The sequence below is a fragment of the Anabrus simplex genome, chromosome 1, assembly GCF_040414725.1.
Source record: "Anabrus simplex isolate iqAnaSimp1 chromosome 1, ASM4041472v1, whole genome shotgun sequence".
Taxonomy (NCBI): Eukaryota; Metazoa; Arthropoda; class Insecta; order Orthoptera; family Tettigoniidae; genus Anabrus; species Anabrus simplex.
In genome coordinates this window covers 718,435,105-718,452,970 of record NC_090265.1, presented here as the reverse complement: position 1 = coordinate 718,452,970, position 17,866 = coordinate 718,435,105, and the positions used below count along the sequence as shown (strand labels likewise).

At 39.0% G+C, this 17,866-nt stretch overlaps 1 protein-coding gene across 1 annotated transcript in view; it reads right to left on the bottom strand.

Annotated features, from left to right (window-relative positions):
• LOC136856801 (condensin-2 complex subunit D3) overlaps window positions 1-17,866 on the bottom strand; it is a 180,910-nt gene that overhangs the window by 20,276 nt on the left and 142,768 nt on the right. Inside the window, exons 11-12 of the mRNA XM_067134918.2 lie at window positions 14,653-14,846; window positions 14,433-14,570 (exon numbers count right to left, since the gene is read on the bottom strand). Of these exons, the coding sequence (XP_066991019.2) occupies window positions 14,433-14,570; window positions 14,653-14,846 (332 nt within the window). The remainder of the gene's footprint in view (window positions 1-14,432; window positions 14,571-14,652; window positions 14,847-17,866) is intronic.

Here is a 17,866-nt window from a genome sequence, read left to right as displayed (position 1 = left end):
TTTCGGAGACGCCAAACAAAACATACTAGCGTAGGCTATGCGTTAATAAAAAAAGAGACAACGAACGTACGAAATTAAACATTATAACAGGGTGTCCACCAAATCCAGATTTTAAAATTCCCTGACATTTCCCTGTTTTCAAGACATAAAAACCAGATTTTTCTCTGACACATGACAAAAAAACATAATTATAAAGGAAGTGTCAGTAATATTAAAATACATTTTTTAAACTTAACATCCAAAAAAATAAATGAGCAATTAATGTGCATATTAAAACTTGGAAGTTTTATTTAGTCTGATTAAATTCACTTAAAGTTTTTTTAAAAATGGAATACCATTACTGCTTCAGCGAAGAAACTTCTTTGTAGCCACCAATGACTCGACCTTCTGCCATCACCCTCCACTTCTTTTCTAATTCTTTCAGCAACAAAGGGGCCTTTCTCTTACTTTTTGCAAAGAATCTTCTACTTCCAATATTTCACGTTTCTCCTTTAGATTTTGAACGTACAAAGCATGAGCACTCCTTGCAGCATGGAGCATGTTCTTATTAATGGAGACCTTTTCAATTCCACCGGGTTTGGGATAGAATCATATATTATTCTTTGTGCTACAAGGGATACTTGTAGCATGCTCTCTACTATAATTTCTTTATTAACAGGAAAACCACATTCAAGTGAAGCATTTCCATGAAACAATATTAGTATCATTTTGAGAAATGAAGCCAACTTTTCTGTTTTCAAATCTACTATTGGAAGAACAGTGCGAAACCAAAAGTGATCTAACCTCTCGTCTTTAGAATACAAAGAATTAACTTTCAAAGTATCATTCTCACAAACAGAAGTGAACTCCCTTTGTACATGAATGGTTTCATTACCCGAGATCCATTTGTTTTCAACAAAGGCATTTAAAGCTATCCTTAGCAGTCTGCTGCTTAGAGGCTACTTGGCTACACTTGGATCGAAACAAGAAATTAATATAGTCAGTTTATATGCTAGCGGTGAGCAGATGTGGCCAACAGCTGGAAACTGCAGATGATGACGATATGCCAGCGGTGACCTTTCCAGTGACTATTTGCACAAAGCTACCATTCCTCTCAGACAATCTGTGCAAAACACTAATATATCTCTATCATTTAATCCAGGATTGCCACGAAGATTTTCTGAAAACTGCAGTGACTCAGACTCAACAAACCTTGTCATGATATTTATCGTCAATGAAAGATTCATAAAGGAGTGATGCAAATGGGAGATCTGTCTGAAACTTTTAGGAATGGTTCCAAATCTCCAACAAGTGATAATAAAAATGACAACTTGGCCTTAAGAACTTTATCTTTAAGTGAAGTTGAAGTGAAGTGAAGCTGTTACAGCTTGGGATTTTCTTGTCTCTGTTTGTTCCTTCCATATTTTTCAACATTGTGTAGGATATCTATAGCATGTTCAATGACTTGAAAATTTTCAAGCCATCTTATAGCACAATATTTCGAAAGAAATACGTTTGAACCTGAATGATGTATGTAATCAGCACGACTTGCAGGAGCGTAGCAAAACAAGAACTGAAGAGCATGAAGAAACTCTGCAATATTCCACTGGGTTTCTTTTACTGCCATTTTATATGAATCGTACACAGTATGCAAGCCACAAGATCCAATGTTCAACAAAATAGGAGCATCTAGATCATCTAATAAATTACCAAAATCCTGAAGGAACTTTTTATTAACATTTGGACCATCCACCGAAATTCGTAATTTTTTTTAGATAGAGTCCTTGATGTGCTTGCAAAAAACCATTTAACAAATCTGAGGAGGTAGAGTGACCAAGAAACGTGGAATCAAAGTAAGAAGTGCATACTTCATTAGTATCAGGATTGAAACAATGAACTACAAGACCATTTGGCCTATTTGAGAAATTTTATTCAGTGACTCGTCAAACCCAACGGTGAAATGTGTGCACTTACTACCCATCCCAAAAACCTGTTTATGGAAATAGAGAGCCAAACCATGAGTGATTGTAATTGCAACTTTTGTTCTGTGCAGTTGAACTTTCAAAGCTGTTTCAGAGTCTGGAAACATTACTGGAAAAAGCTGAGAACGCAATATAGGTCTAATTCATCGAGCTCACCATTCCCCAACAACACAGAATATTCAATAGTAAGCAGATCAAAACATTGAAAATTCGATCGATCAATCATATAGCTATTGATATTATTCATTATTTCACATTCGAGATCACACTTTAACTTTTCATTAAAATTTATTCCTGGCATAAAAGACATGCCCTAGATTAATGTTATAAAAACTGAACAATGTGTTTGTATTACACGGATAAATACGGTATGTAAATTTTATCTGGCAGAAGAATGAATTTCCAGATTTTTTCCTGAATTCCCTGACATTTCCAGGTTTTCCTGTTAATTATCGAATTCCCTGACATTTCCCTGTTTCCCAGGTTTTCCATACGGGTGGACACCCTGTATAATAATAAAACACATTACCGCCACACCTGTAGATATCCATAAATGCGGTATATTTTCCTGTTATTTATTTTTTATTCTTTCTGTCGAGGAACTTTTGGCACTATCAGGGCGATAATATACCTAATCTAAACAATATGGCCTGTCTTATCTCATGGACAGGCTGTTTACGTAAATCTTGATGTGATAAATGCAGAGAACAAACATGAAATGTACTTACAAATAAGAGTCCGTGTTTCAACAGATGCAGTTATCAAAATAATGTTTCCATTTACTATGTATTATATTCGGAAGTACAACTCGTAACATACGCTAGTTATCAGCTGATGGTTTAGCATGCCTACTACAGCACGACTTTCTTCGGAAGGATTGGCTTCTGCTACATATACACCAATTGGGAATATCAGAGATGAAACGATTTGGGAATAGATTCACACTGTTTAGACTCTAGTCAGGAACAAAATTATTGTTAAAAGGTTCAAAAAGACGGGACCTTGTATGCTCTTGATTGCAGTGCATGGCTCAAAGAGAATGAAACATGGCTGACGCGACTGACGAGATGGCAGTGAAGACGACGTCACTTGAATTGCTGACACGCCGGTAGCAGGGCAGGGAAGTTGGCGGCGCACGGTGATAATTCAAATGAAAGCAGTGATCAGGTTTACTGTGTGGTAGGCCTACTGCTGAAATGACAGAGACAAATGACTGGCCATTAATTTATTTTGTATCAATATTTAATTATATGATAACACGATACCCTTATCGCTTTTTTCTACGGGGTGGAGTATGAAGTGAGACGAATCTTTGTAGCGAGTTTTTACGGCCGTATGCCCTTCCTGACGCCAACCACACCAGAGGAATTAATGAGATGTAACGAATGATATGAAGAGTTTTATATGTACCGTAGGTCTAAAAGTCGTGTTCACCATTTATTGTCTTTTTACATTTAGAAATACTGCCTTCCGATGAAAATAGCCAGTATAACTTAAATACATTCTAAGTTTGTTAAATAATAGTATAGAATGTTGACACGTACAATTTATAGCTCTTTATAGCCTAGAAGTCCTCTGTTCCTGCACAAAATTTTGAGGTTATCGCATATTGGACCACCCTTTACTATTTTTGGCTGTAAAAGTAGGGAAAGAAGGGGTCTAATACGCGAGTAAATACGGTATTTGCAATATTGACATTGGAAGATTACTATTGTAAATAAAGTGAATAAAGCAACATTTTATTAGAGACAAGTGGTAAAACTGCTAAAAAATGATGTTGACTGACTAGTGATTAGAATTAAATAATGATGAGAATGACGATCAAAATCATATTTTTTAAAACATATGTTGAATAAAATAATGTTGAGAAAGATGGTCAATTGACCTGTAATTATTTGTTTACGTAAGATAAAAGTCAAAAGTCAATAGCATATGGTGAAGTTGTGGTTCACTTTGATGAAGAAGTACGAGGTGTAGTTGAAGGTTAATATAAGATGTTTACGAAGGCCATCCGGAAAGTGGTACCTGTTTGTGCAATAAAGACACAGGAGTAAATATTAACAAATATACACATTTTTATTGGAAAGAGCATACTTTACACTACTTCTCCACGTAATCTCCAAGCAAATTTAGGCATCTGTCATAACGTGGGACGAGTTTTTGTATTCCGGCGTCATAGTCCTCCGCCGCCACCGTACTGGGATACGTAGTCACGGCTCGTTTAAGTTCTTCATCGCTGTCAAATCTTTTTCCCGCTAGAAAGTCTTTAAGCTTCGTAAAGAGATGAAAATCCGAAGGGGCCAAGTCCGGGCTATACAGGGGATGGTCGAAGGTTTCCCACTTAAATTACTGCAAAAGTTGTTGTGTTATCGCAGCTGCATGAGGCCTGGCATTGTCATGAAGGAGAATGACGCCTGTAGACAATAGACCTCGCCGTCGATTTTGTATTGCCCGCCATAATTTATTTAATGTTTTACAATACGCATTAGCATTAATTGTGTCTCCATGGGCCATAAAATCAATGAGCAGTACTTCGGCGATCCCAGAAAATGGTTGCCATGAGTTTCCAGGTGGACACAACTGTCTTGAATTTTTTTGGTTTGGTTGGTGAATGAGCATGATGCCACTCCATTGATTGTCGTTTACTCTCAGGTGATGCATAACAAACCCATGTTTCGTCCCCAGTAATGATGCGAGTCAGGAAAGAGTCTCCTTCATCGGAATAACGTCCCAGAAACGTCAGTGCTGCAGCCATACGCATGGTTTTGTGCCCCTCTGTAAGCATGCGAGGGACCCACCTTGCACAGATTTTTGAATAATGCAGATGATCTTTGACAATTTCATGAACAATTGTTCGAGACACATCAGGAAAATGTTCACAGAGTTCATCGATTGTGACGCGCCGATCGTTCCGCACACATTCGTCTACTGCGCTCAGCGGTTGGTCTGTAATGACAGATGGTCTCCCTGAACGCTCTTCGTCGTGTGTATTCCCCCTCCCCAGGTTGAAGTTGCGACACCAGCACTGAACCGACGAATCTTCCATCACACTGTCTCCATACACCTCCGTTAATTGGCGATGAATACCACAAGGTTGAATGTTTCGTGCATTAAGAAATTTAATCACGGCCCTCACTTCACAACTGGCAGGGTTCTCAATTTGTTTAAACTTTTTAAACGATCACAGACACAACACAGACAATGCTAGCGTCACGCATCCTCGCACAGAGCAGGCAGACAAGCCACTGACGCGGTCTGACCTTGCCCAGCGGCTACCCGAGTCGTCAGCGCTTCATGCGGCGCTAACGGGTACTACTCTCCGGATGGCCCTCGTATATTGGACCTCTATGGACCATCTCATTCGATACAATGCTATAACCTTGTTAAGAATATGGGTTTATTGACATGCTGGCTCAAAAGGCAATGTGACAGTTGAATGTAGCTAACGTGTTGAATGTTGGATCAGAAGTAGAATCTGTAAAAGGAAACTAGAAGCGTGGTGTTAATTGTATGAAAAAATTGTAATAAATTTTTTAGGTGGAAATCGTGTACACTTACCATTTTTGATGGTTATGAATTTCATGTTTTTGGTCCGTATTGAACTGAGAATAATATATAAGTAATAATAATAATAACGTAAATGTTTCCACCTTTTCAATACAATATATTCACAAAATTACAAAATTATACGGTACTAGTTTCGACCCATCTAGGGGTCATCATCAGCCGTATTGGAGCAAAGATCATTTGTGGCGAAATCCTAAGACAATATTATTATTATTATTACTTATATATCACTTACCATTTGACGATGGTGAGGTAACTTCTTGTGTTATGAGCTAAAAGTTATTTACGACTGTCAAACTCTTACTAAGAGTGTTATAGCTGTAGGTTTGTGTTCAAGGGGGATCTGTTTGCGAAGGCGTGGCTATGGGCTTGTTTGTAGTACTTGGAGGGGAGCTACTATCGGTGGCGGAGAAATAGGAAAGTGTATTGCTGCGCGTATTGTAGGGGTGGGATGCCCCTGGAGGGAGCGATATTAGAGTACGTGTGGCTATGGGTCTAATGGTTGTATTTTGATCGTCATTCTCATCATTATCTCATTCTAACCGCTAGTCGGTCAACATCATTTTATAGCAATCTTACCACTTGTCTATAACTGTTGCTTTATTCACTTTACTTACAATAGTAATCTTCCAATGTCAATATTGCAAATACTTTCACCAATTGTAAACTTCTCACTCATAGCAATATCTTTAAAACACACACTGTACTAGTCTTTTACCATATGTTAATTTTCTTTCAAGTCTCTTCAAGGCTTTTTATAAATTAGTTTTATTTTATTTATATGTAAATCAGGTGCCTGATTTTATTTCAAGGTTAAACCAATGGCTGATGATGCCAATATGTAAGGCGAAACATGTACCATTTTAATTAACATCTCAATGTAATTCAACAAAGACAAGATTTATTGCATTGATTAGGTGGTCAAATTAATAAATTAACTTATTGTTATTATTTCAATCAAAGAGTGGCGATGCTGACAGTAGGCAAAAAAGCAATGCTCATAATTATAATCAATTTGTATGTACTGAACAATATTGTCTAGATGGACGTATGGTTTTAAAGGTAATGGGATAACTGTACTGTATTACGATGCAGAAGGAAGCGAAACACTTCCTCCCTTCGTCATAGGAAAGTTTGATAAGCCACGATGTTTTAAGGGCTTCGGGCACTTTCTGTGCAAGTACAAGGCATCTAGAAATGCAAACAGTACAGTAAACCAAAAAAATTAAACACTTGCACACGGGAGCCAGCATAATTTGTTCTTGTCTTTGAATCGTGCTTTTTTCTTCTTTCATTGCGTGAGGTTATGTTTGCCAGTGAGATATCCAATTGCATTATCTGAATAATATAAATGCACCTTGTTGAATAGATTTCAGAAATATAATTTTTCCATGGCATTTGAAAGGTTTAATCTGTGAATCAATGCTAATTGCATGCAGTAGTGAGTATCAGAATATTTTGTGACATGGCAAGCATTAGAATTTCCAAATTACGAGTTGGTGGTTAAATCGAAATCACATAATAACGTGGTTTTACTGCATCGCAAAACTAACATCCGACTGCTTCAAGCGTTTACATTGCACGAAAAGAATTATCCACCACCGGTTGTGTTACTATCCGAATAAAAAGAGAACCACGTGTGAGAAGCGTTTTAAACGTGGAGTGTGACAAATTTGTAATTTAGGGGAGGTTTTTAGTGATGCAAGTGACAACGAATCTTTCGATGTACAGGGAATTGGGCCTATTGCAAGTTCAGATTAATGAAATACCAGTCACGTAAGTGCTTATCTCAGTGCTACTAACGGAAACCCAAGTATTAAACCAACGATTGTCAAGGAATTTTATGGCAGTGATAATGTATTTTTATCACCTCAGGCAAAGCAGCTATATCCGTAAATTAACATGTTCATATTTGCGTAAGGAACACGTGGACCTCGCGGAGTGATATGAAATGTTTGTTTATATCTATGTTACTCTTTCGATGGAAAGAATTTTAGTTCATTTCATTTTTTCAAAATGAGCCTTCCTAAAATTACGGCACGGGTATTATTTGACGGCGGGCATTATTCGCGTAAATATGCGTAAGCGAAAATCAATAAACTTCATTAATTAGATTATCAGCAAAATTATCTGCACTGCCATACAGTTTGCATCTGCTAACACACTAACTTTGTGGATATCCGCATCCGTGCAGGGCTCTACCTATGACAAGAAAAAAAGGTAATTTAGTAGCTGTAACGTATTTTTGCACATCGAAGCCAGTCTCTGTCATGAGAACAGTGGTTCCTTTGGGGGCCACACTCCCTTCGAGAGGCTTTTTTCTACGACGCAGCACATACTGTCCACACAGCAAGAAACAGACAGCCATATCAAACCAACAACCAACAGTTGGCAGCAGTGCTATTCTGCTTATCTCAGTGATACTAATGGAAACCCAAGTATTAAACCAAGGACAAACACTTCGCGTGCGCCACCCTGCAGTGAGACAACATCTCATATCATATCACAGTACCGGCACCAACAGCCGACAGAGAGGACTCCAACTCGTGCCTTATAACTATGGCTCGTAAGGAGAATGCTCATAACAGGATAAGAAATGGTGTAGCAAGAATTAGGACTACACTTAAAAAATGGGGCTATACACAAAAGGGTGCCCATGACTACAGTGCTTTACATTCAAGATCTGGAGCATCAGTACCGTTGCACAAATTGCCCTGTGCAAACTTGGTATGAAGATTCTGATACAGTTGGTGACAAGGCTATAGTAGCTGCTTCAGACAAAGAGCACTTCAAAATTTGAGGAGAATCAAATATAATCATCACCACCATATTTTTAAATATTTTATTTAATCCGTTTAGCCTCCAGGGATGGGGTTTCCCTCAGGCTCAACGAGGGATCCCACCTCTATGGCCTCAAGGGAAGTGTCCTGGAGCAAGAAACATTTGGTCAAGGGAATACAACTGTGGAGAAAGACCAGCACTTCGCCCAGGCAGCCTCGCCTACTATACTAATCAAAACATTGTGGGGTGATGGGAAGATTGGGAGAGGGAAAGAAGTGGCCATCACCTTAAGTTAGGTACCATTTACCTGGAGAAGTTGAAAACCATGGAAAACCACTTGAAGATGTCTGAGGAGGAAATTGTACCCCCCTCTACTCAGTTGACCTCCCAAGGTTGAGTGGACCCCGATCCAGTCCTCGTACCACTTTTCAAATTTCATGGCAGAGTTGGGAAACAAACCCGGGTCTCTGGGGGCGGCAGCTAATCACACTAATCACTACAGTAAAATCCCAGTATAACAAAATTTTGGGGACCTCTGAAATTAATTGGTTATAGTGAAATTTCGTTACATTGAAATAAGTCAAATCTTAAGAACTCACCTATTGCTAAACCTGCTGAAGAATATTTGTTATTTCAACATGAATTTACACATAAAAAAATACTGTATTTATTAAATGAGAGGAAAATTAGGAGACATATATTTACATGAAGTAATGATATAAAGTACAGGTATTTGCAAGAAGTTTTCAGCATCTCAAATTTTACCCTGTACCAGTACATTATCTCAACTTCGTTTTCTGAAAAATTCTGTGATTTTCTTCTGAACACTCCCAGACACAAACAAATATTCAAGGGAGTCAGCAACCACCACTGCACTTGAATTTAACACAAATTTAATTCAAAACTGCCTTTACATAAAAAAAAAAAAAAAAAAAAAAAAAAAAGAGAAACGGTACAGTAGGACCTCGAAAATTCAAAATTCCGCCTAATTTGAAGAAGTTCTCGTTCCCGGAAACATGAGATACGATTTTGCATGTTATTTAAATTGTTTAATTCGAAATACGGATAATTCATAATTCGAAGTACGTCAGCCCCATTACCGAAATTCAGAATTTTAATTCAAAACTGTCCTTACATTTTAAAACAATAGTACGATACAGAGTAATTTAAATTCAAAATTTATCCGCGTCATGATAGAACACGTGTTCCGGAACGTGGAGGGGGTAGCTTTCCGCACTTACACTCACTTCGGTGTATCTACAGTGTGCTTCACAATTGCTAAGTTGAATGAATTCGGAATTCTTTTAAGGAATGCCGTAAATATCAGGCAGCAGGCAGTGTGTGGAGAAACAGAACCCGCGAACACTGGCGATGCCAACAGTTGACGAAAAAGTGTGGCTCATATAATCAATTCGTAGGCACCGAACAATATCGTCATTGCCGGTGAAACTGCATTGCTTTCTTTTAATGCCGAGCCAAATGGTCTTATGGTTTTAAAGGAGAAAGTGCCAACCGGGAAATCGTACAAGGGTGGGGCTCATTGTACTGTGTTGCAATGCACACGGAAGCGAGAAACTTTATCCCCTCGTCATAGGAAAGTTTGATAAACCACAATGTTTTAAGGGCGTCGGGCACTTTCTGTAAAGTACAAGGCATCTAAAAATGCAAACAGTACAGTAATCCAAAAAATAATGCATTTGCAGGTTGCACAGGGGAACCAGCATAATTTATCTTCGTCTTTGAATTGTGTGATTTTATTTCTTTCGTTGAGTCATGTTATGTTTGTCAGTGATTTATTCACGTGCATTATCTGAACGTTATAAATGCACCTTGTTGGATACATTTCGGAAATAGTTTTTTTCATGGCATTTGAAAGGTTTAAACTGTGAATCAAGGTGATTGCATGCATTAATGGGTCTTAGAATACTTTGTGACGCGGCAAGTGTTTACATTTCTGAAGCACGAGAGAAGTGCCATGGCGGGAAATCGTACAAGGATAGAATCATAGGAAAGTTCGATTAACCACGATGTTTTAAGGGCATCGGGTACTTTCTGTGTGAGTACAAGGCATCTAGGATGCACACAGTACAGTAATCCAATAAATAAAGCACTTGCACATGGGAGCCAGCATTGATTTCTCCTCGCCTATGAATCGTGTTTTTCTTCTTTCTTTCGTTGTTCCGTGAGGTTATGTTTGCCAGTGAGTTATCCAAGTGCATTATTTGAACACCGTAAATGCACCTTCTTGGATACATTTTGGAAATAGATTTTCTTTCCATGGCATTTGAAAGGTTTAAACTGTGAATTAAGGTGAACTGCATGCAGTAATGGGCCTTAGAATGTTTTGTAACGCGGCAAGGGTTGGCACTTCTAAATTATGAATTGGCGGTTAATTCGAAATCGTGTAATTCGAAGTCCGATTTTTGAGTCCCAACGCTTTTCGAATTAATGAGGTTTTACTGTATTTTACAGAGCAACTTAAATTCAACATTTATCCGCGTCATGATAGAACGCCTCTTCCGGAACATAGAGGGTAGCTTTCCGCACTTTCACTCACTTCTGTGTGTGTACTGTGTGCTTCATATTTGCTAGCTTCAAGTGAAATCTTAATTCTTTTGTATTTAGCGTTTTAAGGAACACCACAATATCAAGTAGCAGGCAGTGTGTGGAGAAGCAAAATCCGCGAACACTGGCAAGTCCGACAGTTGGCGAAAACCATGCGAACGATATTGTCAATGCAGATGAATCTGCATTGTTTCTTTTAATGCCGAGCCCAAATGGACTTATGATATTAAACGAGAGAAGTTCCAGCCAGGAAATCATACAAGGGTTGGGGTTATTGTACTGTGTTGCAATGTACACGGAAGCGAGAGACTTTACACCCCTCGTCATAGGAAACTTTGATAAGCCACGATGTTTTAAGGGCGTCGAGCACTTTCTGTGCAAGTACAGGGCACACAAAATGCATACAATACAGTAATCCAATGAATAAAGCACTTGCACAAGAGAGCCAGCATAGATTTCTTTTCTTTGAATCATGCTTTGTTTTTCTTTCGTTGCGTGAGGTTATATTGTCAGTGAGTCATCCGAGTGCATTATCTGAATACTGTAAATCCATTTTATTGGATACATTTTGGAAATAGCTTTTTCCATGACATTTGAAAGGTTTAAACTGTGAATCAAGGTTAATTGCATGCAGTAACGGGTCTTACTATAGCAAGTTTCGGCATTTCTGAATTACGAACTGACGGTTAATTTGAAGTCCAATTTTTGCGTCCTAACGATTTCGAATTGAGGAGGCTTTACTAAAACGACGCTCAGTACCGGTACACCAAAACTGAATAAGAGAATCTTCACGTGCTTTTGGTAGGCAACCTGCTCATCAGAATTGTGATGCATTTGCTTACTTTCCCCTGATTTGTAATCGGGTAGTTTCACCTCTGTGTTGTATAGAGTGTGCCCGTCTGGTATTAGACGTATAGGCATGTTGTGCGAAATACCCAGCGATTAAAACAGGATGAATTTCAATTATATTTTGAGGAAAAAGGCTACATTTTAATTCATGATACTAAAAGTCTGAAACTAGTTACAATGAAATACTTTAACACATGTTAAATAAGGGAATGGGCCTAAAAATTATTTCGCTATTCTGAACATATTGTTAAACTGGTGTTCGTCACAATGATATTTTACTGTACATCACCATATACAGTGAAACCTCGATTCTGTTTTAGGAGGGACCATGGAAAAAAAAACATACAATACGGGAAAACGGAAAATCCGGGAACGACTGAACCATCAACAATTTGGCTAAACATCACAAAAATGAAATATGTAAACTTATAATCTTAAAAACACACCTAAACCAAACCAAACTGCAATAGGCCTTCCGCTTACCAAGCGACCGCTGCTCGGTCCGAAGGCCTACAGATTACGAGGTGACGCATGGTCAGCAGTGTTCTCCCTAGGACTGCCCTGCCGTTTTTACCGACTGCCTGGCTAACATAATCTAGATATGTGCTAGTTACATAATATTAATATCTATTCAATTCATTACGTGCTCCAAATGAAAATGTAAATACTGCAAGATGTTTATTTAAATGAAGCATCTTCATTATTGTCAGGATAATTTGCATCAATTACATCGGAGTTTAGCTTGACTATCATGTAGTGTCGCACACGTGAACAGTGTCTGGATTGGCGAGAAATTACATGCAAGGACAGATTCCGTATGACATCACAGACCTGGGCACTCTACAGCAACAGAGTGGTAAGCACCGGTGTTACATGATTATGAACAAAGCAGGTGAACACTACAAGTTCAAGAATACTCTGTTATGTCTTCCTTGTGATAACACTGAAATAGTACAGTTTTGCTGGTAGGTCTAATGTTTATCTGTCTGATATTATTGCTAATGCCCTGAGGGGAATATATTGAAATGTTATTATATTTGCTTTTTACGTATTCCCTGCCCGGCTACTCATTCCTGCCACACGGTTGACGGAAATTTCTGGGGAGAACACAGATCAGTGTGACGAATCCTCTCGGCCATTATTCCTGGCTCTCTAGACCGGAGTCGCCATCTCACCATTAAACAGCTCCTAATCAAAAGTAATTGCAGAATGAGTGAACCTGGAACCAGGTCTTATGTCCAGGTAAAAATGCCTGACCTGGCATGGAATCGAACCCGGGCCCTCAGGGTGAGAGGCAGGCAAGTTAGACCACGGGGCCGGCTTCAAACGTTAATTACCGGTACGTGACTTAAAAAACTCAAAACTTTACATTCAGTTTTACTGGGGAAACTTTGTCAGTTTTCTCTTTCAGTTCTGCAACTTTGATCAGACAAACTCTTCGAAAAATCTAATAGCCGTAATGCCAAGCCAAACATCAACTGACCACAAGTAGTTTTTAATTCCCTAATCTAATAAAATAAAGCACATTAGATACAAAACTGCCCAACATGATGGCAAAATCCATTTTTCTTAATCTTCCATTGTAATTTGGTCACCGTATACTGTTCATAGTCAGTTGATGGAAATCTTGTACTGCGTAAATGAGGACTACATCAACTTTTAAAGATTATGTTGAATTATAGAATATGGTTTTGAATGTAAGTATCGATTCTCTAGTTCTCAAATGCATTATATTAAATTCTGCTCGTCAAAAATTACAATCAAATTGGAAAAAAAAAATATCCTGAACACTTCTGAAATTACGGTTCTTTGCAACCTTGAGCTCAGCTGGAAACCGGGCTTGCTTTACAAGTTGGTATGAGTGCAAAATGATACAAAGTATTTAAATGCAATGTGTGCAAATAAAACGACTGAGGTTTTTATAACATTTTAACACAAAAATGTGAAATTCCCAGTCTTATATTAGGACCAAAACAGTAATAGGCAATCCAAAAAGCTCCCATGGCTTTACATATGCAAGGTGCAACATCTGTTGTGGTCTCAATAACAATCGTATACAATAATATTAATTTACTGAATTTGTGTTTCTTAAAAAGGAGCAGTTTAGATTCCTACTTGAAAGCCCGGTGACAATACCACCTGAATGCGATGCTAAGATGGTCCCTTACGCATGTTCATTGCCGATCGCTTTTCCAGTATAGTACTTCCTCAAATTACAGGACGTTAACACCAAGATCTGTAAGTATGCTGTAGCCGTCTTTCTGTGAGATACGGTTTCTTGAAAAACGCGTGATCGAGGATGTAGCGTTGATCGGACTGAAATTTCTGATCTGGGAAATCGTTTCTTCGAGTAACGGATGATGCGGGATTTTTACAACGTGATCTAATTAGGATGTTCGCGGGACCACGTAATTTGAACGAATAATACGGGAAAATGTAATTTCCGGGAACGTATAATCGAGGTTGTACTGTACAGGACAGAATATGAAGGCAAATTTACACCACAATTGACATCAGTTTCTACATGTAGATATGCTTTAAATTCTCACCGTGAACCAACCCACATTAGTTTTAACCCGCAGGAGCCCATGTGTATCTTATGGCAGCCTTTACAAGGGACAATAAAATTAGTTTTCTTTGCTAGTGGCTTTATGTCGCACCGACACAGATAGGTCATACGGCGATGATTACAATTAAATTAGAGCTCACCTCGTCCTTGTAGTCCTTCATCAGGTCACGCATGTAGTGTCGCAGGATGGGCAGCAGTTGCGAGTCAACTGAGCCCAGTTTCACTCTCAGCTGCAGCAGGATGGGAAGGCAGACTTCGAAAAGCTGCTTCTTCAACACCTAAACACACATCATCATGTGTAATTTTAGTATCGACAGAAAGGAAAAGACAAAGCTTGCCACTATCAAACATGGAGCATACCTCAGTTAGGAGAGTTTTCTTGGCCGTAGTCATAACGACATTCATCTGATCCGCATTTGCCTGACTGTCGTCTTCATTACTCGTCTTCTTGAAAGCTGCTAGTTTCAGTTCTTCGCACGACAGAATGAAGAATGCATCCTTCACAACACTCTCCCCTTGTTCGTTCAGAGTGATCATGTTGGCAACAACCCCACCTGAAACACCAAATCAGCTGAGAATGTAGAGCTTCGAGACAGAATTGCACGTGATAAATTTCATATTTGAGCCCGCATTGTCAAAAAGTATCAACATGTGAAAATTTAAATTAATAATTCTACCTTTACAGTACTGTAATAGTCTTTATTAACAAGACTACATTAAACTATATTGGTGACATACGCTTCGTCCTCTTATGGGACATCTTCAATCACACATAAAATCATTAGAAATACGGTAAGGACACATTAAAATTAATGAATAAAAAGTCTGTGAATCCTGTGAAGAGGAGTATTAGCATGTTGTCGGTCTTGAATCTTAAAATAGCACAATATGAACATGATGTGTATCACATACCTGCCAACTTTATGAAATCAAAAATCAGGAGATTTTGATACGAAAATCAGGAAAAATCAGGAGATACAATTGGTCAAAACTGCTCATTCTACATATCTTGAGAAATACAGGAGTACTATGGTATATACTATAACACTTGTCTCAAAACCCAATTGTTGCTATACGACGCTACAAGGGTAAGTATGTGAGTGAAATGATCGGTCTCTGATAAGCCTACCGAAAACAGTATGAACTCATGATCCACACGTGTTAATCAGACATGCACGTAAATGCCATTACTTAGCAAATACATAGATTAATATATTGCGTTACGCGCCCGCGCGATTATGCAAAGCGCAACGCCATTTTTATCAGGAATGAATTAAAATTCGCCAGAATAATCTCTAAATGGGTCCTAAAATCTCTGAAATGCTGTCACTAAATAACTGAAAACTTGGCAGGTTCGATCCTGGCTCAGTCCGGTGGTATTTGAAGGTGCTGAAATACGTCAGCCTCATGTCAGTACGTAGAAGAACTCCTACAGAACTATATTCCGGCACCTCGGCGTCTCCTAAAACCATAAGTAGTTACTGGGATGCAAAGCCAGTAAGAATATTATTTACATACCCAAAATAGACACCAAATCTAGCGACTAGTCTCTAGAATCGACTAGACTGATGTGAACATGAACATAGCACGCGAGAACGAGCTATTTACAATCGATATACGCGTCGCGATATACAGGTTTCAATAAACATCGCACAAACGCGCAAATTTCTCGTATTAATACACGTAGATATTTAATTTGAAAGCGGCCAATGAGCGAAGGACTTCCGGCCACTGGCGTACAATGCTGAAATGGCGGGATTTGAAAACAAATGTTTGAAGTTCACCAAAAATAAGCTAAAATCGGGAGGCGGGAAAAACTGTCGAAAATCGGGAGTCTCCCGCTTAAATCGGGAAAGTTGGCAGGCATGGTATCATGAAGTCCAGTTATTGCACAGGTTAAAATGTCTTTACATGCGTGGAGTTACAATATTAAACCACATGAGAGAATTAAATTAACCATAAAATTATCCTGACATTGTGAACATGATGTGCTTGTTCTTGAATCTGTACATAAAATAGTATAATATTAATGCAACGTTATAATAGCTTCTTGTGATGAGTTGAAGAAAGGTGGACCTATGTTGAACTTAAATTTTCACAAGTTGATTCGATATAGAAAATCTACAGCTGTAAAAATTTAACCTCAAATGTGATATATAGAAAGGATGAAGTGCACATACAAAGGACACTAGGAAAGTTTTGCAGTGTGAGTGAACGCATTAGACTTTTTCAAAATAATTTCCACAGCACTCAATACACTTCTCCATACGTTGAAACCAGTCACTGAACCAACTCGGCCACTTTTCTTTGATTACATTTTCACACTCTTGATCCCATGCTACCACAAGCTCCTCGTCGGATGCAAAATGCCGCCCTTTCAGCTTCTTCCTCACTTTTGGGAAGAATGCGAAGTCACATGGGGCAAGATCAGGACTGTATGGAGGGTGATCATGCACAGCCAACCCTGATCTGGCAAGAAAATCCACTGTTACATTAGCACAATGTGCTGGAGCATTGTCGTGATGCAAGAGCCAAGTGTTGAACCATGACCTTGAACGGAGCTGCTTGAGAGCCTGGATGATCTGAGGCAAACAAGTCTCACTGTACCACTTCACAGTAACGGTCCTTTGTGTTTCTAGCACTACCCGAGTCAGGATGCCCCGTTTAGTGAAGAATACTGCAATCATCCTTTTCTTCATTGAAATTGACTTTCGCACAGTCACAGGAGTACCCTCATCTTAAACCAACCACACCTTGTTCTGGGATTTTGTTGGGACATCGTAATAATAAAGCCGTTTCGTCACCTGTAACGGTGCTATTGATGTTACACGAAGTCCCATTTTCAAACTGTTTTAGCATTTTTCGGCACCATTTCACTCGATGTGTCCTTCGTTCCTCTGAAAGTGAAAGTGAATGGGGCATCCAAAGGGAACAAACCTTTCTAACATGGAGATGGCCATGTAGAATTAAATGAATAGCTGATGCAGGGATGTGGAGGGTTTCTTCTACCTGCCGATATGTCAACCGCCTCTCTTACTGCAATATTTTCCACACAGCTGCAATGTTTTCCTCAGTCACTGATTCAGACAGTCACCCAGAATGAGGATCGTCTTCAACCCCAAAATCTCCCCTCTGGAACTCTTTGTACCAGTAGAAAATTGTTGTCCGATGTGGGCAGTCTTTCCCCAGCACAGGAGTCATTTCCTCCAGGCACGGGTCAACAGTTAATCCACGAGCAAAACTGTAGCGGATAATTGCACAATATTCACTTTTTAACTTGCTTTCAATCCCACTGCTTGATAACAACTAGTGTGAAGGTCGCGCCTTGCTGTCTTCTAGACCGGTTTTCATCCCTCACCATAACAGGGGTGTCCAGCCAACCGTTTTCGTGCACTGCAAAACTTGCCTAGTGCGCTTTGTACACAGCCACAAATCCGAGCTAATTTTCTATCTACAAGCTTTTACTGTGTTACTGGTAACAGAAATGTACAGCTATTCGTATTATTCTTCAGTGTAGCACAAGATATAACCCACACTGCAGTAAACGGGCTTGCAGCACGTGTGTAGTTGCATA